Source organism: Equus caballus, chromosome 14 (genome assembly GCF_041296265.1).
Source record: "Equus caballus isolate H_3958 breed thoroughbred chromosome 14, TB-T2T, whole genome shotgun sequence".
NCBI classification, from domain to species: Eukaryota; Metazoa; Chordata; class Mammalia; order Perissodactyla; family Equidae; genus Equus; species Equus caballus.
Genome location: NC_091697.1, coordinates 47,533,998 through 47,559,771, shown reverse-complemented (window position 1 = coordinate 47,559,771; position 25,774 = coordinate 47,533,998). Strand labels below are relative to the sequence as shown.

The following is a 25,774-nucleotide window of genomic DNA, read 5'->3' as shown; positions in this document are numbered from 1 at the left end:
TTTATTTATTGATTAAATTCCCCCGAAAGACAATTTGGATGTAACACAGCTGATAACAGCTACCATTTCTGTCCTAGGCAGTTTACATACGTTACTTCAGTTTAATTCTCAAAGCTATTCCATGAGGTATATACTGTTTTTTCCTTTTACGTGTGAGAAGTAAGGTTCGGACAAACTAAGTAATTTGCTCAAAATCACCTAGCTAATGAGCACCGGTACTGTAATTTACTCATAGGTACTTCTGCTGCCTTCAAAGCCTGTCCCCTAACCTACCCTCAAATCACCTCCGAGTCACTCAAACCCAGCCCATTGCTCAGGTGCAAAACGGGACACTTAAGGAGGGGAAGTGACTTCCTCAAAGCCATAGGACAGGTGGCTGCTGGCCCGCGCCTGCTGAGCACCCTTGGGGCTCTTTTCCCAGAGGTTTACTGCTTTCTCATATGACCAAATCTGAAAAGAAAACCACAGGGAAGTCTTAACGGAGACATCATAAGGTGCTGAGGGGGAGGTGAGAGCAGTGAACAGACTGAGGGGCAAGAGAAGAGGGGGCCCCACTTGACAAACTTGAGCTTTAAGTCTTCTGAACCCCAGGAAACAGAATACAAAACTCAGTGAATGTGAGTCTCCCCAACTCCACAGCAGTTGTGTGCATGCATGTGTGTGTGTGTGTGTGTGTAAAAGGTTGACTGACTGACTGACTGATTGATTTTCAGGGAAAATGGTCTATCACTGTTACACATTCTTAAAGATATCCGTGGCCCAAAAGACAGTGGATTAGAACACAGGCTCTATGAGAGCAGGAATCTTGTCTATTTCAGTCACTCCTGTATCTCCATCACCTAGCACAGCGCCTGGCACATAGTAGGCACTCAATAAATATTTGTTGAATGAATGAATGATTTGGAAGATAAACCTTGCTGACCTTAGGGATCAACTTGAAAAATAAACTTTACTTCATTCAAGGACCAATCAGTGAAGAGAGCAGTGGGCTCTGTCCTCAGCAGCCTCAACACTTCATCGGTCCCACGCTGTAAACTCTCATTCACACTTCCATCCTAGCAACTGCAATCTTGATAACTAATCAAAAACATGGCTTTTAAAATATTCATTCATTCATTCATTCTGGCTCCAGAAAGAAATGCTCAAAATTACAGTGACTGCTTTCTTGGGTTAGCCTTGAGCATTTTTTGACGATAATGTCCATTATGGAGGGTCAGGTTTGGCTGTTCTGTTCCTCAGCAAGGGGCCTCACTTACACAGCACCCTGGAAGAAAGGCGGATATCTGAGATTCACACAGATCCCCTGAATAGTGTGTGTGCATGTGTGTGTGTGTGTGTGTGTGAATGAGAACTTTTATACTAAGGTAAAATGAGAGTATTTCCTTCACTACAGTCCCAGTTTGCTCATTTTATATTCATCAATACATCCTGACTGAATATTATAAATACATTGCAAGTTGTAGGAAAATTACTGAACTAAATTACCAAAGAGGTTGGAGATGTAATCACCAGAGAAACACAGTGATAAAAGTGTTCAAGTTCTGATTACTTCACTAAGTTATCAGTGAAATTCCTAAAGATTATAAACTCAGAAACTTCACACTTTTATGTAATTTTAATATCTGCTTAAGTCAAAGACTATCAATTTAAATAATAGTGAAAACTCTCTATTTATTCTTCATTTAACAATTTTCTGAGTATCTACCAGGCCAGGCACTGTTCCAGGCACTGAGGATATAGTAAAGAAAGAAACAAAACTGTAGCCTCTTAGAGACTTTACAGGTTAGCTGACGAAACAAACAATAAATATATCAGGAGAAAGTAAATCAGACTAAGGGACACAGTAGGGGGATGGGAAATTGTGGAGAAGGGCCACTGTAAAATACTTATGGGTCACCCATTAGACAAGGCTTGCAAATAACAAAAGGAAAATGCAAGTTTTACTAGCCAAACACAAGAGATCCTGAACTATTCACTCTAGCAAAATCATTTGAAGATTTAAGTCATTTTCCTACACAACTACTTTTGGAGTTGAATAGACAGGAGCCTTAAGTTTCCATATGAGAATGGGAAAAGAAATTAGAGGTTTATTTATAATAGCTAAATACCATGACATGAAAGGCATATGTTTTAACTTTTTCAAAATTAAAGATTTATTGTGCTGAAGCTCCCCCTAGCGGGCATTACTTGAAATGACCTGACGCCATCTTGTGGTAACTTTAATATTCATGACTTAATTCATGAAACTTTATCTGAAGTCAGATAACAGGGATTGAGAATGGGAAGGCTGCTCACCAGGAATGCCAACCTGGGAATACAGCAAGCAGGTGGCCAGGTTATTCTAGACATGTTTTCAAACAGTGTGACAGTGGAACGGATCAAGCTAGGTCAGGATGAAGCCCATCAAAGACTTATTGAGCATCTACTGCGCCCGTGCAGGGTGCTGTATTAGAGGCTGCCATATATATTCTCATTTAGTCACCCCCAAAACAAGTAAACCTATTAACAAGTATTAAGATAAGAAGTCTTTGTGTTAAAAACATAACGGCATAAAGCCTGTGCACAAGAGGATCACGCTGGCATTTTCCAGTCTCTACTCCACATTCAAGACTCTCATGGAAGCAAAGTGGTTTGATGACCCAGATATCTGCCAAAAACTCTTGCCATCCTTGGAGCTGGGTTGGTGGACCACAAACAGCGGTAGCATAAGAACTACTGCCCGGGGCTCTATACATTCACCATGCATACCATACTTTCCCGGTGATTTAAGGGGTTTTTCAAGGTATATCTGACATCATTTTGAACTTATCTATGATTTTTACTTTCTTCACAGAATGTATTAACTAACTCCTTTCCCTTTCCCCAAGATATAAATCTATTGTAAATATCACTGTAAGTATGATTCGTATGTAACAGTCTAACAAAAGTAAAATGTATACTGTAGACTCTCCCACATTGTCATATACCTTACTGTCACTTATTTTTTACATATTAAAATGTTGAGGCTAAAAATTGCAAAATAGACTGGGTAAAAAACAAAATATACATTATGAGAAACATATAGCTATGAAAAGTGAGAGGCCAAGAAATTAAGTCCATCTAATTAGAGGAATAACATTCAATACATTTGTGGGAGGAGCTTCATGAAGAAACAGTATTAACCTTTCTTATTTACGGAGGTAAAAATATATAAGCTTTCATAAAGCCTACTCTTAGAAGTCATGCCTGCCTTTTATAATACCCTCCCCCCAAAAGAATCAATGGCCTCCAAAAGAGTCACTGTTTACCAACTTCCAAATGGCATTATCCCAGAGCACAAGGAGGCAGTTGAGCTGACAGATTTGTATGATTAGTTCGGCAAAGAAGGCCAAGAGGACCTAAAATAAGTCTGGTATATTAACATATTTGTTTTATAAGCATTAAGAGAATCTTTGCCACCCAGGCTGCTTCCTAACAGGTGCACGCAAAGGGGTGGAGCTGCTGAAAAGAGATTCGGCGTTTAGTTACACAAAGAAATCATCATGAGCTGTGCCAAGTTCCCTTTATGAGCTACTTACAATTATCTACCTTAGAAGCAAAGCAAAGCTGATTTTACACCAAGATCAAATGAGTCATCAATTAATCAAAATTTCAATGATCAAGGACTGAACATATTTAAGTCAAGAGATTTTTTGAATGGCTGTTCCTCGGTCTTTCAGGCCAGTAGGATGAAGTAGAAAGAACAAAGGACAAAGAGCCAAGACACACAGACCGTGATGCCGCCACATGTGAAGCCAGGGCGGTGGACCACCAGACGATCCTCAAAGGCCCTTCGGGCTGAGACAGGTCATGATTCTAAACAAAGGCCAACCAACGTCACATCACGCTCATTCATTCAAAAGTGTCCTAATAACTGGCAATGACGTAATGAAGTTTTTTGAAGGGAATAGTTTATAATTGTGACACAAGGGAAAATCCTCTTATCGCAACATTAAATGCATACATAAAGCCAAGGCATTTAAAGATATAATCAAAGTCTACAAAATAACTGACCAGTATACTTCAAAAGCGCCATGGTCCAGAAAGATACAGACAGACTAAGGAACTGTCTCAAACACAGCAACTAAATGCAATGTGGGATCCTAGATTAGATCCTAGAGTGGAAAAACGATACTAGTGGACAACTGTCAAAATTTGAATAAGGTCTGTAGATTAGTTAACTTCATACAAATGCTAATTCCCTGGTTTTAAAAATTATACAGTGGTTTGGGGAAACTGGGTAAAGGATGTGCTGGAATTCTTTGTTTTTGCCACATTTTATAAGTCAAATTATTTCTGAATGAAAAGTTAAGAAACAAAGAACAAAATTAAAATAAAGACACAGAATGTTGAAAACAGAATGAGTTTTAGACTCCAAGAGACCTCAGTTTAAAGCCCATCTGTGGGAGTCTTGGGCAAATTACTTTAATCTCAGTCTGCCTTAGTTTCATCTGTAAAATTAGAAAAAATACCCACCTCAAAGAGCTGTTACAGAATGAAAGGAAATAATTTTATGTAAAGTATAACACCTGGCACGGTGCAGATACTCAGTAACAGGAGCTGGTTTTGCTGCTAAAGAATGAATCAAAATTTTTGAAAACTTAGTTTCAAGACTTCAGTCTCTATCTTGCAATTTACTGTGGTATGGGATTAAGTACACTGCCAGTATTCATCTGTAATCCAAATATATTTAAATGATAATTAAAAAATTATTAGAAGCTGGGGCCAGCCTGGTAGTACAGTGGTTAAGTTTACACACCCTGTTTAGGTGGCCCAGGGTTCACAGGTTCAGATCCCAGGCATGGACCTACGCACCCCTTTCAAGCCATGCTGTAGCAGGCATCCCACATATAAAGTAGAGAAAGATGGGCACAGACGTTAGCTCAGGGCCAATCTTCCTCAGTAAAAAAGAGGAGGATTGAGGCCAGCCTCATGGCCAAGTGGTTAAGTTCACGCGCTCTGCTTTGGCAGCCAAAGGTTTCGCAGGTTTGGATCCTGGGCGCAGACCTAGTACTGCTCGCCAAGCCATGCTTCTGAGGTGGCGGTCCACACAGCAGAACCAGAAGGACCTACAACTAGAATATACAACTATGTACTAGGGAGCTTTGGGGAGAAGAAGGAGGGAAAAAAAAGATTAGCAACAGATGTTAGCTCAGGCACCAATCTTTAAAAAAAAAAAAAAAGAGAGGAGGATTGGCAGCAGATGTAATTCAGGTCTCATCTTCCTCAAAAAAAAGTATTTTTAGAAGATATTTCTTATTTTCCTAGACTAGTAAAAATACCACAAGCTCATGCTTTACCAATTCAGAATTCGCATAAAATACAACAGGGATGCCCTCCCCACTAGCATTAGAGAAAGCACTGCATTGGAGAATAATACTAAAGAGAATATTTACTTTAAAAAAAAAGAAGGCAATAAACTCTTTCTAAGGGCTCTAAAAGCTCTCATAGATTTAGAATTAAAATATGAACCTTGCCCCACACTGCATGTCTGCAATATGCCCCTGAGAAAGCACTCATCACAAAAAGTAATATATTTACCTCTGTCCCCCTTGACAGTGAGCTCCTTGAGGCCAGGGCCATGTTTAACTTCTCATCTCCCAGAGGCAAAATGATGCACAGACTTATTATGAATGTCTATTAGTAGACATAAAATGAATGTTTAACTATTAGTACCTTGTTAGTTAAAAATCTCCTATCTTTTATGAAGGATGTTTTCGGACACCATGTCTTCTCAGAGAAGGGAAACAACAGAAAGAATAAACAAATGGGACTTCATCAGACTAAAGAGCTTCTTCAAGGCAAATGAAAACAGGATTGAAACAAAAAAACAACCCACTAACTGGGAAAAAATATTTGCAAGTCATATATCTGACAAAGGCTTAATATCCATAATATATAAAGAACTCTCACAACTCAACAACAAAAAATGAAACAACCCGATCTAAAAATGGGCTGGAGACATGAACAGACATTTCTCCAAAGAAGATATACGGATGGCCAATAGGCACATGAAAAGATGCTCATCATCACTGATCATCAGGGAAATGCAAATCAAAACTACACTAAGATATCACCTTACACCCACTAGAATGACAAAAATATCTAAATCTAATAGTAACAAATGTTGGAGAGGTTATAGAGAGAATGGAACACTCATACACTGCTGGTGGGAATGCAAACTAGTGCAGCCACTATGGAAAACAGTATGGAGATTCCTCAAAAAATTAAAAATAGAACTACCATACAATCCAGCCATCCCACTACTGGGTATCTATCCAAAGAGCTTGAAGTCAGCAATTCCAAAAGTCCTATGCACCCCAATGTTCACTGCAGCATTATTTACAATAGCCAAGACATGGAAGCAACCTAAGTGCCCATCAACAGATGAATGGATAAAGAAGTTGTGGTATATATACACAATGGAATACTACTCAGCTGCAAAACAGAACAAAATCATCCCATTTGCAACAACATGGACGGACCTTGAGGGAATTTTGTTAAGTGAAATAAGCCAGTTAGAGAAGGATAATCTCTGTATGACTCCACTCATATAAGGAATTGAAAAATGTGGACAAAGAGAACAGATTAGTGGCTACCAGGGGAAAGGTGAGATGGGGGGTGGGCACAAAGGGTGAAATGGTGCACCTACAACACGAATGACAAACATTAATGTACAACTGAAATCACACAAGATTGTAACCTATCATTAACTCAATAAAAAAAAAAAATCTCCTATCTTTTATGGACTAAGTCACAACCTCCACTAGATAAGTTACTAAGTACACTGTAATATTATTTAAATGACATTTAAAAAAATAAGTCATAATTCCAATGTGCACCTTTATTCATGCTCACTCCCCCCTTTATTACTCTAAGTTTGTTAAAATTTCTAAAGACTACTTCTCTCAGCTGTTTATTTTCAGATTCATGGAATAAATGTAATAAATCATTATTGTTAGTATTACCATCATGATATTTTTCTCTTTTTGAGGAAGATTAGCCCTGAGCTAACATCTGCTACCAATCCTCCTCTTTTGTTGAGGAAGACTGCCCCTGAGCTCACATCCGTGCCCATCTTCCTCTGCTTTATACGTGGGATGCCTACCACAGCATGGCTTGCCAAGTGGTGCCACGTCTGCACCTGGGATCCGAACCTGCAAACCCTGGGCTGCTGAAGCGGACCATGCGCACTTAACCACTGAGCCACCAGGCCAGGCCCCTACCACCGTGATTTTTAACAAGTATCTTAAGTACCACTGTGTGCCAACATTAAGGTACGCATATCGTATGCAATGATGAGCATTATCCAATTTAATTTCCCCCAACAACTCCAGAAGATAGTTATTATTATTCTTACTTTTCAGATGAGGAAACTGACGCATAGAAAAATGAACTGACTTGCCCGAACTCACACAGCTAGAAGTGCTCCGTCCCGGGGTCTGAAGTCAGAGCCCATGCTCTTCACGTCTGCCCCATTCTCCTTCGTGTCATGCCTAATCTTCTTCTAGCAGAATTGAGGATAGGAAGATAAAAGTAAAGAAAGACTATTGCAGTGTGAGCAAAAAGATAAATAACCATGATGGTAAACTGGGCCTATCGTTTGTCAAATCATTTATTCTGGAAAGGCGGGTTCATCCCAAATATTTCAGGAGCTCTGCAGGGAGAGATGTTCCACACATGTAAGTGTCAGATTTGCAAGGGAGAAGAGATAGGATCAGAAATGGAAACATTATTAATTACCCAATCAACTTTCTACTCTAAATGGAAATAGCCATTCATAAATCCCCTTTATGAGTTTAAGGGTAAATACTCAAACCATTTTCTTCAGCATATCAGGCTCCTGGCTAGAATAAATAAAACCCCAGGCCACTGTGTTGAAACAAAAAAATTATTTTAATCTGTCCATTTTATCACAGTATCCAAAGTAAGGAAACGTTACTGAACCCCACACTGACTTTAGTCTGAAATGACATAGGGCTAAATCCCAGAACAGCATATTTCATTCCTGCATTCAATGAGGATTTGTTGATGACCTACTATGTTCCAGGATCTTTTTGGGTACTCGGGCTACATCAGGAACAAATGACAAAACCTTTGCCCACGAAGCTTACACTCTACTCTCACAATGACTCTTTTGCCTCTGGCATAAAAAGAAAATTAACCTGAACAACTCTACAGTAGGAAAACCTATAGCTTCTCTGGCCTCATTTGAGAATAAACAAGAAAAGCTAGTCAACACAATGGCTCTCTGGGTCCTTTTTAATGACTTTAAATTTCAGATAGACCAAATTTAAGAAGTCTTTGAATCTAGCCCATGAAAGGTAAGCTCATTAAACAGACCCAGGTGAGCTTCTAGACTGCTACATTCATCCATGCACCTTTGTGCTCGCTTAGAGGGCTTTAAGTAAAAGGAAGAAAACAGTTTTAAGTGATGAGAGCTAGAAAGCTAAGAGTCATACAAAGAAAGAAATCAAAATACACCGTCAAGTACATTGACACTAAAGTTCATGGAAAGTACATTTTAGCAGCTGATGAATAAATCATTTTGGATTTCATGGCATGCCTCCATGAAGAGTTCATTGGGAAACACTGCATTCCATGAACAAAGAGTATTGTGGTGTTTGTTTTCAAGGTGCCACTTAGCTTTAAAAGCATGTAGCTAATATTTTGCCTGTGATATCCAAAAGGTAGGTGTAAGGAGAGTAAACATTCCTCAGGTTTTAAAAATAGTAGTATATTAGAACTTGGAAGACAGGTCTAACATACCAAAAGCCAGAGATCTGTAGACTCTATTTAAAATAGAACTTCCTCAGTCCTGAAGCGGCTTCAAACATACCATTGTGCAAAATCAGATTAAATGCTTCCCAGAGATCTCCATGACTGTCCCTTCCGCCAAGTGCTTTCCTTTGAAGAAAATACAAACAGACTGAAGGAAAAATAAAAGTGTATTTTGCCAAAAAGATCATTCTTACTACCTAAGGCTTATCAAAAGCTTAGGCTTGTCAAACGTACACATCTGATCCTCACAACAATCCTGGGAGACAGGTGGGGTACGTGGCATTACCATTTCACAGATAATAAACTAAGACAGCAGGGTTGTCTTGAACAGTTATGAATGCTGCTCACTGCACAAGGGCTCCCAGTCAAGCAGGCCAGTGGGCACCGAGCTACAACCACCTACAGAAAGGAAGACCTTTTTCTAATTTGCATAAATAGCTCTATTTACTTTCCACTGGCCCTATTTATCATGAGCTCGTGGAGTAGGCCCCCTAGATGATGTCTCTTTCTAATTTGCACAAGGGCACAGCATAGGCTGGCGAAAACTGTTCCACAAGGCCACCAGAAAACTACTCTTAATGGAGAAACCACAATGATTGGAATCCAGGTCTACTGACTCCCAGTTTGCGGCTTTAAATGACATAAAGTGAAAATTCTCACAGCAAATGCATCTATCGACATCTTAGAAATAGTCTCATAGGCCTTCCCAGGGATCTCTGAAGGACTGCTTTGGGTAGAAAAAATAGAAGCATAGCGTCATCCATGGTGTTGACACTGTCCCACCACAAGGTCTTCAGTCTGCATATGGTCACCTACACTTTCTCCGGCCCTACCTTCCATAATGTCCTCCTCAGTCCTTATTTACTATGTACCAGGCACTTTTCTAAGTATTTTATAAAAATTACACCAGATCCTAACTGAATGCAGCTACATAAGTGACCTCAGCTATAACACACGGCACATAAAAACCACCCAGCTGAGCCCAGCCAACCCAACAATTGTGAGAATTAAGTTGTCATTGGTTTGGGGCTGGCCCAATGGTGTAGCTGTTAAGTATGCACTCCACTTTGGCGGCCCTGGGTTTGTCAGATTGGATCCCGGGTGTGGATCTACACCCTACTTATCCAGCCATGCTGCAGCATACATCCCACATATAAAATAGAGAAAGATGGGCACAGACGTTAGCTCAGGGCCAATCTTTCTCAGCACGAAGAGGAGGACTGGTGGTGGATGTTAGCTCAGGGCTAATCTTCCTCAAAAAAAAAAATGTCTATCATTGGCTTAGGCCACTAAGTTTTGGGGTGATTTGTTACATGGCCATAGATAACTAAAACACTGTATATTCTCACCCTACACACATCAAAGCTATACCCTTGGATCAGCCACAACCGGTCCACTAAGATGACAAAAGGAAATTGAGACTGGATAAAGAGCACGGTAAAGTTGATTCTGAAACGTGTTATTCCCTCCATAATCATCTGAGTGCCTATTATGTGCAAGGCAGCCCAGCCTGGTGACTGGGCATGTGCGCTTTGGATTGGGATGTGTTGAAATCCTGGCTCTCCACCTGCTAGCTCCTGGAACGTGGAAAAGTTGCTTAAACATCTCTGAATCTCAGTTTCTTCAGGCTGTGAAATGGAAGGCAATCACAACTGCTTCCTGAGGCTGCGGGGAGGAGTAAACATAATATATGGAAAGAACACCCTCCCCTCTGCCCTCTTGCCTAGGAAACTCCTGTTCATGCTTCAGCCATCATTTCACAAATGCCACTTCTTCGGGAAAGCCTTTCCTCACGAGCATCTCCCAGGACTTCAGCAGGCCTCCCTGCTGTCCTCAGTCACGGCACCATGAACTTCACCTGTGTTAGTACACACCCTCCATTGGAATCATGTGTTCATTTGTTGACCATTTATTAATGTCTCACCATCAGGAGACCATCAGCTCCATGAGAAGAGGGTCTGTCTGCTGTGCCCTCCAATGTTTTTCTAGCACCTAGCACAGAGCCTGGCACACAGAAGAAGTTATCTATAAACATGTGTCTAATGAAAGAAAAGCATTTAGCCCAGAAGCTGACACATGCCCAGTACTCTCTAGACGAGAGCTTGGCATTGTGCTCCATGCTTCTGCAGGAGTGAGTCCTGCCCCGAAGAAGCTTCAAGTCTAATGAGGGGAAAAGACACATGCAGAAGTAGCCATGCAACACTGCAGAGGAGAGTCAGCGAGGCCCGGACAAAGTGCCCCTCGAGTTCGGAGAAGCCAAAGATCACCTCTTTATGAAGACACTCCAGAAAGTCTTTCCAAAGAAGCAGTGGCATTAGAGCAGCCACACTCCAAAGTACCATTCCTAGCAAAACATGGAGTGTTGGCTGTTCCTTTTCTGCGCCCAGAGGTGTGGCCCAAGGCAAAGTTTACACCAGATCCGTAATTCATTGTTTCATTCATTCACCATTCAGCAGATTTTTCTTGAGGGTGTAGTGTGTGCTAGGCACTATTCTAGATACTGGAGATCACTGAGCAATATCAGCAAGCTAACATTCCCCTCTAAAATGGGCCTCCATGGCAACACCATGGGAACCAGCGTCCTACTCACTCCTTTGTGACCTGGGCCCCCAAACGCATCACCTCCTCTAACAGAGGTCAGGTCTTATCACCAAAAAATTACCTTCCTCCCCCAGCATCTCCCTTTGTTTGGCTTCCAGGTTGCATATGGAGCACAATGCCCAGTGGCTCCTGTCCAAGGCAAACGACAATTCTTGCAAATCTTGTTTAAGAATGTGAAAGCTGAAGGGGAAGCTAAAGGATCTTCTGATAGAATACTCACATCTTAGAGATGCAGAAACTGAGGCCTCGAGAGAAGATGACCTTTGAAAAGTCATCCAGCGAGCTAACTAAAGGCAGAGCCAGACTAGAGTTCAACACCTACTTCCCAGGCCTGGGTGCTTTCGATTTTTCAAGGAAATTTCCCATTCTCCTATTACCGTGAGCCACAGTCCTAGGAGGACCCCCTGGGATAGAGGTCCCCTGAACATTGAGGCCAGAGTGCACAGCTGTAGTAGTACAAACAACAATATTTTAGGGTCCTTACTAAGCATCAGTCACTGTGATAAGCACTGTACAGGAATTATCTCACTTGAATTCACACAACAACCCTTCGAGTTGGTACTATTATTTTCCCCATTTCACGGATTACAAAACTAAGGCACAGAGAGGGTGAGCAATCTGTCTAAAGTCCCACAGCTGTTAAACGGAAAGTGGTGAGGCGGTGGAACGACAACGCCCAGTAAAGTAGGATGATGGCTTCAATGGCCCCCACTAGCTTTTAAGAGGTCAACGATGTAATAGAAAGATTAACAAGTCATCTGCAACCTCAACAGGGCTCGAGAACTTGGGTTCCCTACAACTCTCCCCAAAAGCCTCTCCCTTTAGCTGGGGCAGGGTGTGAACGTGATGCCTCCCACCGAGCCCTATCCTTCATCCTAGACGGGGAGCCTTGGAGGAAAGCCACTTCCACCCTCACCCTGCACATCCCTGGAGCGAACTCCGCAGCTGGAGGGACAGAGGGTCGGTGCGGACTTCCGAGGGGGCAGAAGAGACGAGAGAGGAGAGGGGAGGAGGAGAGACGAGAGGAGAGGAAGGAGCTGCAGCCGGCGGGCCAGGGCGGGGCGGGTACCTTTCGGAGGTAGCTGGCGACCACCTGCTCGAAGGGGTACTTGTACACCTGGTGCACGTCCACCGTGACCCCCATCCCCGCGCGCCGGCCACGCCTCCGCCAGCGCCGGGCCGCCGGAGCTCGGTCCCGGGCCGCAGTCGTCCACACCCGCGCGGCCAAAGAGGCGTGGGGCTTTTTTTCTGCTCTTTTTTCAAACTTTCGAAACTTTATTGGCCGCTTGAAGAAGGAGACAGCCGGCCACGCCCCCGCACCCGCACCCGCCCCCTTCCGCCAACGTAGTGTCTGGGCGGCGGAGAGCCCGACGTGCGGGAGGCGCACCAGGGGCCGGAGCCTGCCTGCCGTCCGCCGCGTGTCCCTGTCTGGCGGGTCTCTCGCCCCGGCGCCTGGAGCGGCCCCAGCGCCTCCCCGGCCTCGCCTGCGGGCCGAAGTTTCTCTGCCCGAGAGCCGCCGCACCACACCCTGGAGACTTGGACCTGGGGATTTGTGCTTTTCTGTCGTCACCTCGCCTGCAGCCATCGAGTAAGCCTTAAGCTGCTCTTGGCAGCGCTAAGAACAGTTATAATAAATACGTAAACTACCCGCCCTCCAAGTTTAGGAGTTGTAATATAAGCCTCCTTGTTGCTGAGTCCGGTGTGACAGAGGTCAACAACCGCATGCTCACACGACGGGGCAGCTGCCTCTGAGGCTGGAGGTTGGGTCTCAAGTGCAGGAAAAGTGGCCCACATCACCTGGGAGTGTCGGGAAAAGAAAGAGTGGTTTAGTGTCTCTGATTCCAGAGGGAATTCCTGTGCTCATTAAAGTTTCAACACCGTGGAGCAAGGAACAAAGGGGCACCAAAACGATCTTGAGCATTCTTCCCTCGACTGTACAGATTTTACGAGAAGGAGCAAATGAATCCATTTATTCAGTGTTGTTCAACATAGCACTTACGGAGCACCTACTGTGTGCGGAGCGCTGTGGTAGCACAGGATTCAGCGGTAAATAAAGCACGGGCCCTGCTGTCCTGTAGGATGAGTGAGCTGGGCAATTTCACAGCCAATAAACAAAATAGGAAAATAAGCAGGGTAATAGATGAAAGCATGATTTTAGCTAGGATGAGTAAGGAAGGTCTCTGAGGTGGTGACTTTTGCATTTATAATTTTATAATCTCGCTGGCCCCTGGCACACAAAGTCATACTGGTCTGGCAAAACCCTATCCTTGCATAAATCCAGCTCTGCGCTAACTCACTGAGTCACCCAAGGCACTGAAAGAGACTGGAGGAAAAATACACCCATAGATCAGGTCTCTTTTTAAATTCATAACCAGGAGCCTTGAGGGGCCTTTTAATGCTGCCAGACAAAAACACTACATTTCTCTAATCCACTTGCTGTGGCACACTCCTCCCACCTCAACCCTCCAACATCTCCCTTCCCAGCCTTCTTCTCAGGTGATTACCTCGATTCCTGTTTCACTTAGTAAATAGGAAACGCCTCACTACCACATCTGTCTACCCACCTATCCCAATGTCCTGCCTTCTCTCCTGTTCTTGTCGATGAGACTGACAGTGCTTGGTTTAGGGTCAGTCTCTCCACTTGTCCACCAGATCCAGCAGTGGGCTGGCAAATGGTCAACAAACAGCTCTCCTTTAAAACACTAACCAAAAGAGGCCCTGATTTCTAGTGGTTACGATTTCTGTGATGTAAATACTCCCACCACGGCCAATTTCTAACTACCAACACGATGTCACTCAGTGTGGAGTTGGGAAGAGAAGGGCAGGAGTGCCGTTGTTGGCATTTCCACCATCCACGTACTATAGACATAACCACAAAAGCATAGATAATGGTAAATGTAGTAATGTAATGAGGCAGGGATGAGTTTTGAATGCCTATTACCTTGTTAAATATAATTTATTTAGTTGTAAATTTATGTCATTTAATATTTAATAACAGCTGTGTTTAACAACTAGCTGATGGGATTCAGAACACAGCACCCCAAAATATGGTACCATGGCAAATGGGGTATTTTAAGCTGAAGAAGTCTGAGAAAACAGAAGCAGAAAGGTCTCTCTGACTTTTCCCCGCCCTTCTCCCCTAAAGGAGGTCATAAGACCCTCTTGTGAGAGGTGCCCTGTCTACACCAGGAGGAAAAGAGCATCCTTATTTCCAGGGTGGAGAGCCACCATGAAGAATCTGAACAAACAGGCCTTGCCCAGTTTCCCCCAGTTACTGCACCTACCTCATACCCTTTGTCCCAGCATATGTCTGCACAACCGTCCACTTTTCATCAAACCTAGTATAAAAACCCTCAAGTTTATCCATTTCTTCAGGTCTTCATTTCCTTATGAAGGCTCCCAGGTCACATAAAACTTATAGTAAGTAAATGTGTCTGCTTTTTTCCTGTTAATCTGTCTTTGTCAGTTTAATTTTCAGACCCAGTCAGAGACCCTAAGAGGGTCAAGGAAAACTTTTTCCTCCCCTGCGCAGCTCTACCGCACCACTAAAAGTTCCTTGTCCTCCTTCACGTTCAAGGACATGCCGTTAGCCGTATGCCCCCTCTTCCTTGCATCATCAGTTTCCCTCTACTGGATCATTCCAACCAGCACACAAGTACACTGTGATTTCTTCTGCCTTCAAAAAATCCACTCTTAACCCGGTGTCTTCCTCCAGCTCTATTTCAATTCTCTGCTCTATTTTTGTTCCTCAAAAGAGTTGCTTATAATCTCTTGAACCCCTTCCAGTCAGTTTGTGCCCCGTCACTCCCCTGAAACTACTGTTGTCAAAGTCCCCAATGACCGAATTGCTAAATCCACTAGTTAATTCTTCATCTCCACCTTACTAAAGCTGTGGGAAACATTTCCTTCAACTACTGAATGAGGAGTGGAGCAGCGAGTTAGGTGCCAAAGCCGTCACATGGTGAATGTATGTATAGAGCCACTCTACTGTATCACCGGCCCCTCCTTACAGAAAAACACACACACACCAGTCCCTCTAGGGAACTCGGCAGGCCCACAAACGAGAGAGGATTTACTTGTGGAGTTTATGGTGTCCCTTTTCTGTGTCTGCTGCCAGAGAGTAGCTGGAGACTGGGAGTGAAACAGAAGCCCCTGCTGGCTGGGCCCTGTGCCCCCACTCCACTCTGACCACCGATTTCTTCCCGAATGTATTCTTAGGCAGCTACTGGCCAACTCCTAATTAGGTGGCCACAGAAGGCCAAGGTTGTGTTCTAAAAGATTAAAGGACCCAGCACCTGCTGGCTCTGCTTGAGCTGGGTGGTTGAGTGACTTGTGTAAGAACAGGTGCCACCTGCCCATTCCAAGGACAACAGGGCACTCTGAAGGTGGCAATGTGGGCCAGGCTTGACGAGGGAGTCCACTGCCAAGTCACCTTGTGGCTCAGAGTCACAGCCAGTCTGCACAACAATAATCTCACTTGCTGTGTCACCAAAGAAGAGAGAAGGAACTGTGAAACAAATTCCCATTGCTTTGAAACTGGGTGGCTTAACTAGGCAGGGACTTGAGTTTGGAAATTTGCTGAACAACCTTACAAGTTCATGACCTTATTTGGTCTTAAAGATACCAAACTCATCTTTGTACCTTTCAGGCAAGGCACAGTGGTTCGAACATAGTAGACATCCAATACATTTGGATGGAATGAATGGATGACTGCCCCTTTATAAATGCTGTGAGCTTTAAGTGGACAGAGAGCTTCAGCACTCACCCTCCCTCCTTGCTCTCTCGCCTCTTTGCTTTTCTCATCCTCTTCCTGCTGGTTCAGCTCCCTCTTCTGATCATCCTGACCATCTCTCTGTCACTGATCTTTTTTGTCCAGTCTTGTAATTGTCTATGTAAATTCTCCAGTGAACTGTGAGGTTCTCCAGGCTGGAAGGAACTGTGTGTTATTCACCCTTCCCTATCCAGTGCTGAGTAAAGAGAACCTCAGTCCTCATCCTGTATTTCTCCCTTATTCTCATGCTGCTACCACATTCACAACACTTCTGACACTAGATGTGGAGGGGTTTTCCCCGTACCAAGCAGTTCTGTGACACCAGCTGGGTGTCCTACAATTTAACTCAATTCTGACACTATCTACCTGGGGATAGCATCAGATCCCATAGGTTAAGGGCTCAGTCCCACAAGACTACACCCTACCCCGTTCCAGATTTTGATCATAAGTCCGAGTTGTTACCTGAGCTTCTGAGTGATGGGCTGTAAATCAGAGGTTGCCATGACCTCCTCCTTGGTTCGATTAATTTACTAGAGCAGCTCATAGAACTCAGGGAAATGGTTTATTTACTCTTTATCAGTTTATTATAAAAGAATATGATAAAGGATACAGACGAACATGCAGATAGAAGAGGTACATAAGGGCAAGGTATGTGGGAACGGGCACAGAGCTTCCATGCCTTCTCCACGTGCCCCACTCTCCCAGCACCTGCACATCTTCACCAACCTGGAAGCTCTCCAAACCCTGTCATTTTAGGATTTTTATGGTGGCTTTATCACATAGGCATGATCGATCATTAACTCCATTTCCAGCTGCTCTCCCTTCTCTGGAGAATGGGGGTTGGGGCTGCATTCCAAGCTTCTAGTCATGTCTTGATCTTTCTGGTGACTAGGCCCTATTCAGGAGCCCACCCAGAGTTGCCTCCTTAAAACAAAAAACACTCCTATCACCCAGGAAATTCCAAGGGATTTAAGAACTTGGTGTCAGGAACCAGGACAAAGAACAAATATTAGAACAAAAGATATTCCTAGTGCTCTTATCACTTAGGAAGGTACAAGGGTTTTAGGAGCTCTGTGCCAGGAAAGGGAAAGGTGAGATGGGGCAGACCAACATAATATATATATATATTTCTATTATTTCACAAGTGCGTAGCAAAATGCCTGGCACATTGTATATGTTGAATAAATTCAGGAGTGTACTTACATGGAGTGTGACCTTGAGCAAGTTCCTTCCTCTCCCTGCGCCTCAGTTTCTCCATCAACAAAATGACCAGGTTGAAATTTAAATTCCCCTCTGGCTCCCTGAGATTTCAGATGCGGGCTAGAGAATCAGGGCAGGCAACATGGATATAGTTACTGAAATCAGGGCACACAGCAGGAATTTGCAAGGAGAACAAGACAAAATCTCAGAACAGTTCACGGTGTCAGAGTAAGTAAGACCCATGGCATCATGGAACCAGACTCCTCTTCCCCCAGGTACAGACGAGATTCATCAGACAGTCAAAGGAAGTTCAAGAGCTTTAATCAGGCAGAGAGGAAATATTTCAGGGCAAGGAGCCAGCAGGTCATCATACCATCCAACGTTACAGAGGACCTAGAAGGTCTATCAAATTCCAATGATTAGCAAAAGAAATATGTAAAATATCTAGTACTACACAAGTAAGCATGGGTGCTAAGGAGAAAAAATAAAGTGAGAAAGAAGGATGATAAGTGGGGGTGGGGCCGAGTGGAAGACCTCCCTGACAAAGAGACATTTAAGTAGAAGAGTTGAAGGAAGAGAGCAAGCAAGACATGCTCATATTTGGAGGATGATCATTCCAGACAGAGAAAGTGGCAAGTTCAAAGGCCCTGAGACAGCATTCCTTCGCCTGGCGTGTTTGAGAGCTTCAAGGAGGCCGGTGTGGCTGGAACAGAGTCCTGGGAAAGAAACGTAACAAGGATGTCGGTCATGGAGAGTATTCTAGGCCATTGCAAAGATTTTGGCTTTACCTCTGTGTGGGATGGGAAACTATTGAAAACTGAGCTGGGAAAGAGATGTGATCTGGACTTTATATTTCAACAGAATCACTCTGGCTAATCGTTGTGGAGAAGTGACTGTTGGGTGGCAAGGGCAAGAAAGAAACCAGTTAGGAAGCTATTGAAATAATCTGGACAAGAGATGGTGGTGCCTGAGACCATGGTGATGTCAGTGGAGGTGTTGAGCAGTTTTTAAATCCTGGATCTGTTGTGGAGGTAGAAATGGCGAAGTGTGCTGAAAGCTGAGAAGGGATGTGAGAGAGGAGCCAAGGCTGACGCTGAGGATCACAGTGGCCACTATCATGGAGAAAGCCCGCCTGACCGTGGCAGGAAATAAAGTCAGATGTGTTCATTTCCAGGGCTGCCATAACAAAGTGCCACAAACTTGGGGGCTTAAACAACAGAAGTTTATTGTCTCACAGTTCTGGAGGCTGGAAGTCTGAGATCAAGGTGTCAGCAGGGTTGGTTCCTTCTCAGGGCTGTGAGGAAGAATCTGTTGCATGCCTCTATCATAGCTTCTAGTAGCCTCAAGCATCCCTTGCTTGTAGATGGTGTTCTCTCTGTGTCTTCACATCATCTCCTTTCTATGCATGTCTGTCTCTATGTCCAAATTTCCCCTTTTTATAAGGACACCAATCATTGGATTAAGACTATCCTAATGATCTCATCTGTTACGGGCTGAATTATGCCCCCTCAAAATTCATATATGGAAGTCCTAACCCCAGTACCTCAGAATGTGACTGTATTTGGAGATAGGGCCTTTAGAGAGGGAATTAAACTAAAATGAGGTCATATGGGGGGTCCTCATCCAATATGACTAGTGTCCTTATAAGAAGAGATTAGGACACAGATGTGAGCAGAGGGAAGACCATGTGAAGACAGAGGGAGGAGACACCCACCTGCAAGCCAAGGAGAGAGGCGTCAGAAGAAACAGCACCCTTTTCTTTTTTAGGATTGGAAGATGTAGTATATATGATCTTATATTCCTTTGTCACGTTCTTTAACAATTTGAGAGCATTATCTTTAAAAATATGATTTTAATGATAATTTTCCATTATATGAATGAACCATAATTTTAAATTATTTTTTATATTATTTCTTATGTTATAGCTATTGCTGTCATGAAAATCCTTGTGGGTAAGTTTTTATCAGCATGTTTTATTGCTTTCTTAGAGCAGAATCCTAGAAGTCCTGAGTAAAAAGATAGGACCATTTTTAAGGACCACTTTAATCCTGTCAACACCTTGATCTTAGACTTCTAGCCACCGGAACCGCGAAGAAATAAATTTCCATTGCTCTGCTTCGGCGGCCCAGGGTTTCATCAGTCTGCGGTGCTTTGTTATGGCAGCCCTGGCGAACTCATACATCATCTTAACTTCATCATCTGCTAAAATCCTCTTTCCAAATGAGGTCACATTTACAGGTACTGGGATTGGGACTCCAACATTTTTTGTAGCACATAATTCAACCCACAACACCAGACAAACAGGCAGAGAGGAAAGACGGAGACGGAGTCTGGTGGCACCAGATCTCCAGTTCTAGTCCCTGAATCCCATGAGTTGCCCTGTTTCCTGCAGTCCCTTCTTGAATTTTCTGAGCTTCTCCAGGATCCTCCCTTTTGTGTTTAACTTAATTCTAGTTGAGTTTTCTACCACTTTCAACTGAGACTCCTACCTAATGTGATGTTGAAGAAAAATTTGGCTGTTATGAGTTCATATGCCAGAGGGGAAAAAAAGGAAAGAGTAAAGAACTTTTTATTGCTAGGTCGTTTTCCTTTTCCAAATGACCCCAGCTCCTGATACCTTTGAAAGTTGGGCTGCCTTTCACATTTATATTTTCAACTCTATTTTTACTCTTTTCACCTTGATTGTTTAGAAATCCAATAAGAATTTTATTCGTTTTGTTTCCTTGGTAAAATTGCATCCTTTAAGGCCAATTTACCTCGCAATGTTAGTACAAAGGGGAAATTTTCTTTGTAATAGCAGTAGCAATTAATGGCCTGCATTTTAAAAGAATCTAGTTAAGATATTTCCTATCTGGGAAGACAATTTTAAAAGACTGATCTCATACCAGACTGAAGACCAAAAATTACTGAAGGGCAGTTGTGGTCATAATACCGAGAAGAAGAAGAATAAAACCAAAGGCACAGAGAGAGAATTTCAAATGAAGTGTAACTTAGAAAGGTAAGGGGTGACGTATTCAGCCTCACTGTGAGAAAGTTTACCAAGTCTTTTCCCTTCCCACATAGCTTTCTAGGGGAAGAAGGTGTGAGCAGGAGAGTATTGGAGGATTTGATGCGAGCTTGGTGAGCCAAGGAGTCGAAAGAAAGATTTCTTGGACTCTCAAGGTCTGGCAGTAGTGCTCCTTTATTCAGAAAGTAGCATGGAGTAGCATGGGGACAGTACCCATGGGCAGTGAAGAGCTGCAGCAAGGGGACAGTACCCATGGGCTGTAAGAGCTGCAATGGGTTGAGGGTTAGGGGTAAACTTGTAAGGCATAGGTATGTGCGGTATTTCTTTACAAGACAAAGGAAAGACTATGTTAAAAAGTCGTTAACATGGTATCAGTGCAGGTGGGGTCTGGTTATTGGATGGTCCTATAACTCTGGATACAAATCAGGTCGAATCCTATCAGGACGTCCTATGCTTCCCAGAGGAGGATATAGATCGGTATGTAGGGCAGGACACCTGGCCTTCTCTCCCTGGGGCAGCCTTGATCCTCATCAGGTTGGAATGGGTAGAGAGGCAGCAGGGAGAAGGGGAGGGGCAGGGAAGGAGGCAACCGTGAAGGGGCGCAGAGCAAATGAAGAGTGAGTTGAGGGACAAATAAACTTAATTTTGGAGGTCCAGCCCCGTGGCCGAGTGGTTAAGTTCCCACGCTCTGCTTCGGCGGCCCAGGGTTTCATCAGTTCGAATCCTGGGCATGGACATGGCACTGCTCATCAGTCCATGCTGAGGTGGCGTCCCACATGCCACAACTAGAAGGACCCACAACTAAAAATATACAAGTATGTACTGGGGGGCTTTGGGGAGAAAAAGGAAAAATAAAATCTTTAAAAAAAAAAACTTTGCCTTGAACTAGTTTTTACATTATTTTTCTCAAAGGACTCTCTGATGAGATCAGATGGTAATGAGAATGTTATCAGTCAATGACATACCACCCAAGAATAGTGACAGCTATCAAATATTAAGTCCATTCCCAACTCCAAAGGGATTGCAGTCCAAAGGGCTTTATATATTCGTCTTAGCAACAATCTGAGGAAGTGGCATTTGTCTTAGATTGGGTTCCCTGGAAACAGACTTTGAGACAAGAAGTTATATACAGGAGAATTAGGGGTGCTTTGGCGAGATATACCCATAAGAAAATAAAGAATGCAGGATTCGGCAAAGAAATAATCTGCCTCAAAATTTGGTTCCAACTGTGGCCTCAGCCAATCCTATAGGAAGCTCTGGTGCTGGGTGGCCCCCACTAAGGCAAGGGAGCTGAGTGAAGCAATTCTGTTGCGGTGGAAATCAATTCCCAGTAAGGAACACAGCTTTGGAGGGCAGGGGGAGGGCACAGGCCCTGAAGAGGGAATTGGAGTGGAGCACTACCACATCCATTACCATTATCATCTACAGTTTACAGATGAATAAACTGAAGCTTGAAGAGGTTAATTAATTCATCCAAAGGGAATAGAATCCAGTCTCTCCAAATTTTTACCTGCAAGGGTATAAACTAATAGGTGCAAAGTCGTTGGCTGAAAAGTAGAAGGATTTGAAGGCAGAACACACAAGAGTGTCCAGATTAAAGGCATTGATGTTCCTGAGAAAAAATAAGCCAGTCAAAAGAGGTGTTGGTGACTTATGAAAGCATGAGAAAATAAAATTCAAGAAGTAAACATAAATATTGGAGAATTTACCCCTAGAAATAGATGATTCATGTAAGGACATTGAATAATTCTTTCCTCGCTGGGCAAAATATTCTTTTCCTAAAATGGTGACATCAAGATTAACCTAAGTCATCAAGCAACTCCCTGATTCTCATCTTTGTCTGCTCACCAAGCAGGCTGATCTTACCAATAAGAGTATTTCTAATTGGAGTGGCAGTGATATCTCAGAGTAAATAAAAGTGGTTCCTGATTTTCCTTTAGCGTCCCAATAGCTTAAATGACTATTGTGGATGATCCTATGCAGTGGTTGTGTGTACTTAATTACCCCAAGTCTACCCCTAAGACATGGACCCTCTTTTAGTTAGGGATGAGATAAAACAGATGCTGAGCTTGCAAATCAAATGGGTTATTCCAGGAATGTAACAAATTTACTTATGTCGCATGCACCCTAATGTTATCCTTACGTGTGACTAGGCGTAACAGACTTGCTTGTTTGCGATAGTTGTTAACATTGTGTTACATATGGTGATCAGAAGGGTAGGCCAGCCTGTAGTTTCTGCATGAAATAACATTCCAGTGATGCTCTCAGAGTCTCCCTGGGACAACAGATTAAACAACTGTTAAAGGATGGGGAGATCATTCTTAGTCCTCCTAAGATGCTAATTAGCCTATCAACAGCTGCTTCCCTAACCTCAGAGCTAGAATAAAGAGGAAGCTTAAATGCCAGTTTCTCTGGGCACAAATCTTAAAAGATTGATTCATCTACCACGACATATGATACCTACCAGCTAAAAGATGCCCCATGACCTGGGAATGCATGATGAATATCAAAGCTTATAATTAGTCAACAGAGGACTCCAGAAGAAAGGGCCAATCTAGACCTCCCCTCTAGCACTCCTGGGACTAGGTGGAGTCCATGGTCATGTTGCCAAGAGAGAAGGCAATTAAACAAGAAAAACGTGGTAGTGCTAGGTCCTGGGACAAGCATTTCTAGGACTCTGGCGGCTTATGTAAGGTGAATAAATAATTCTTTGATAGTTCTATTTACTATCCATTCTTTCTCCCAGTATTTATTAAGCATCTTCTGTGTAGCTGGCACAGAACATGTTAAAACATAAAGAAATAAGATATGGTTCTCCCTTCAAAGGGAATCGTTGGTTGTTTACTCTCCATTCATTTTGCACTCTGTTTTCAAAATAGAACCCTGCGTTCCTTCAGGTTTTCACCCCACCCCCAGCTTCAGAAGTGGGCCTTATTCGTCTAGGACTGGTCTCCATCATCAGTGATTGACAGGTGACCCCTATCTGGCCAATGAGACACGAAGCAAGGTCTACCACGGCCTTCTGTTAATTAGCTCCTCCTCCCCTCTATATGAACAAGGAAGTGTCCCTAGCTCTGGCAAGCAGACATCCTATGGATGGACAGGCTTGGTTTGACATCATCCCTGTGATGACAGGAGCCAATAGATGGGGAAATCTGGGCAGTGAACACTGTGGAGCCCCTGCCCAATCACCCCTAAATACCACACTATTTTCATTGCCCCATACGTGAGCTAACAAATCATTTCACAGTTCAAGCCAGTTTGAGTTGGATTCTGTCACTTGCAACCTATAGAATCCTAATTGGTAAAAAGCTAGCAGTCTAAATTTAGCTCCCCTGGAGAGGTATTTTCTAAAATCAAGCCATAGAATAAAATACTTTACTGGAAGAAGATTGCAAATTTCTCAAAGATTGGACTGGGTGTAATATTTCTTTGTGTCTCTGGCACCCTATAAGCACTAAATGCTGAATCTCTCATGCAATTCAGATAAGACAATGTATCAATAAGTTCTCTGGCAGAGGAAATTGCTATTCAAATAAAATAATAAAGGAAATAATACAAGCTCTTCCTAATAATAGGTAACGTTTCTTGGGCACTTAATATGTACCAGGCACTGTTCTTGGTGTAATTGCTTTGAGTAATTTGCATGTATTAACTTATTTAATCCTCACCACAATAGCCAGGTACTGTTATTATCCACAGTTTACAAGTGAAGAAGCTGAGGCCCAACACGTTTACTCAGATAAATATAAGAAAGTTTGCTTGTTTAAGATGAAAATTCTCAGTAGTTAAACTAATGACTAATAAAAATAAAATCTTAAAGTCTCCATGTTTCAACCAATAGGACTTATCCAAGCCAGTTCATATGAGGATTGTGTTTCATATTCTAGACAGGGTAAGGGGGTGAAAATATAGATTTGCCTCGTTTTCTACAGCACTTTAATATGCTATGTTGATTTATAGATTCTTGGAAACTTGTTTGTTCATTTTACTGCAGTCTAAAGGTTATTGTAGAAGTGCTTGATAACCCATGCTATTAGTCCAATCTGTTAACTGTACTATCTTACTAAAATGTATCTGCTTAGTAACCTAGACATACCAGGCCATGTATCTTCAAGGCAAAACCCCCAAAATTCTGCTCCATGTCTTAATCTTAAAATCGGTAAATATTCAATGTGTAGTATTTGCTGTTACTTCTTTCAATAAATATTTTCGGGGAGCCTACCACATGCTAAGCAGTTTTCTAGATGCTGAGGAAACATTAATAACCAGAACAGATATAGACATTGCCCTCAAGGACCTTACCTTTCTGGTGAAAGAAATGGATATTAAACAAATCATCACACAAATAAATACAAAATTACATATTTCGTCTTGAAAGAAAAGCAAAGGGACTGCTGAGAAATTTAAAAAAAGGAGTATCTAATACGGTTTGTGTGTGTGCCAAAGGAAGCCCTCCCAAGGAAGTGATATTAAACAGGAGACCTGAAAGAAAAGAGCAGTAGATATCTTCTGTTATTTTCTTACTCAGCATCAATTCATATTCTTTAACCATAGCCCAAGTCTTTCTGGAGGGTATTTGTGCACTCTTCCCACATTCACTGCAGTGGTGCTTTGAAGACATTTCTGCCACCCCTCCCTGCTAGGCCAGGGCCAAGACCTAGGCTAAGCCAATCAGTTTGTTCCATCTCCATGGCAAGTGATACGTTCCGTTGGTTCAGGAATGAGCACATGACTTCTCTTAGGCCAATCACAGCAGTAAGGCTCCATCTAGGGGCTTTGGTTTATGCTGTCTTATCCACTACGCTGAGTGTTGTAAAGCTATGACCCTGAAACTAAAGGAGCAGGATGACGTGTAACTGAGAGACAGCTAAATCAAGAAATGGGTGCTTTTGACATCATTAGAGCTCTAGTTTAAGCTGCGCCTGACCACATCTACCCGTGACATGTTCAGCTATGTAAGTCACAGCACATTCCTTTCTGGCTAAAGCCAGTGTGATAGTCATTAGTGCTAGTCATTTTTTTTTCCTGGTTCTACTCTCCCGGGACATATGGTAGGACTACACTTCCTCACTCTTTCAAGTTAGACATGAGACTTGACTTGGCCAATAACATGTGAACAGACAACATATGTCACTTCTGGGAAGAAGTCTTAAGAGCTGGTACACATTACACCATGTTTTCTTCCCCTGCCGTGGCCATCAAATATGTTCCAAATGGTGGAGACTCTGTCAACCTAAGATCCTGACTGAGCATGACAGGGAACAGAGCTCCCCATCAACCAAGATAGAGAAATGAAAGCACTGACATTTTGGAGTTGTTCTTTATCGCAGCATAACTTAGCCCAAACTGACTTATAGTCACCTTTTTTGAATTGTGCTCTTCTGTCTTGCAGC

The 25,774-nt window shown here is 42.9% G+C and overlaps 1 protein-coding gene and 1 long non-coding RNA gene across 2 annotated transcripts in view; one reads left to right on the top strand and one right to left on the bottom strand.

Annotated features, from left to right (window-relative positions):
• PRELID2 (PRELI domain containing 2) overlaps nt 1-12,844 on the bottom strand; it is a 74,023-nt gene extending 61,179 nt beyond the window's left edge. The window contains exon 1 of the mRNA XM_005599332.4: nt 12,470-12,844. Within this exon, the coding sequence (XP_005599389.1) occupies nt 12,470-12,544 (75 nt within the window). The 5' untranslated portion in view covers nt 12,545-12,844. The remainder of the gene's footprint in view (nt 1-12,469) is intronic.
• The window catches only part of LOC138917287 (uncharacterized), a 55,756-nt gene continuing 42,780 nt past the window's right edge, over nt 12,799-25,774 (top strand). The window contains exon 1 of the long non-coding RNA XR_011425062.1: nt 12,799-12,988. This is a non-coding gene — a long non-coding RNA (uncharacterized lncRNA). The remainder of the gene's footprint in view (nt 12,989-25,774) is intronic.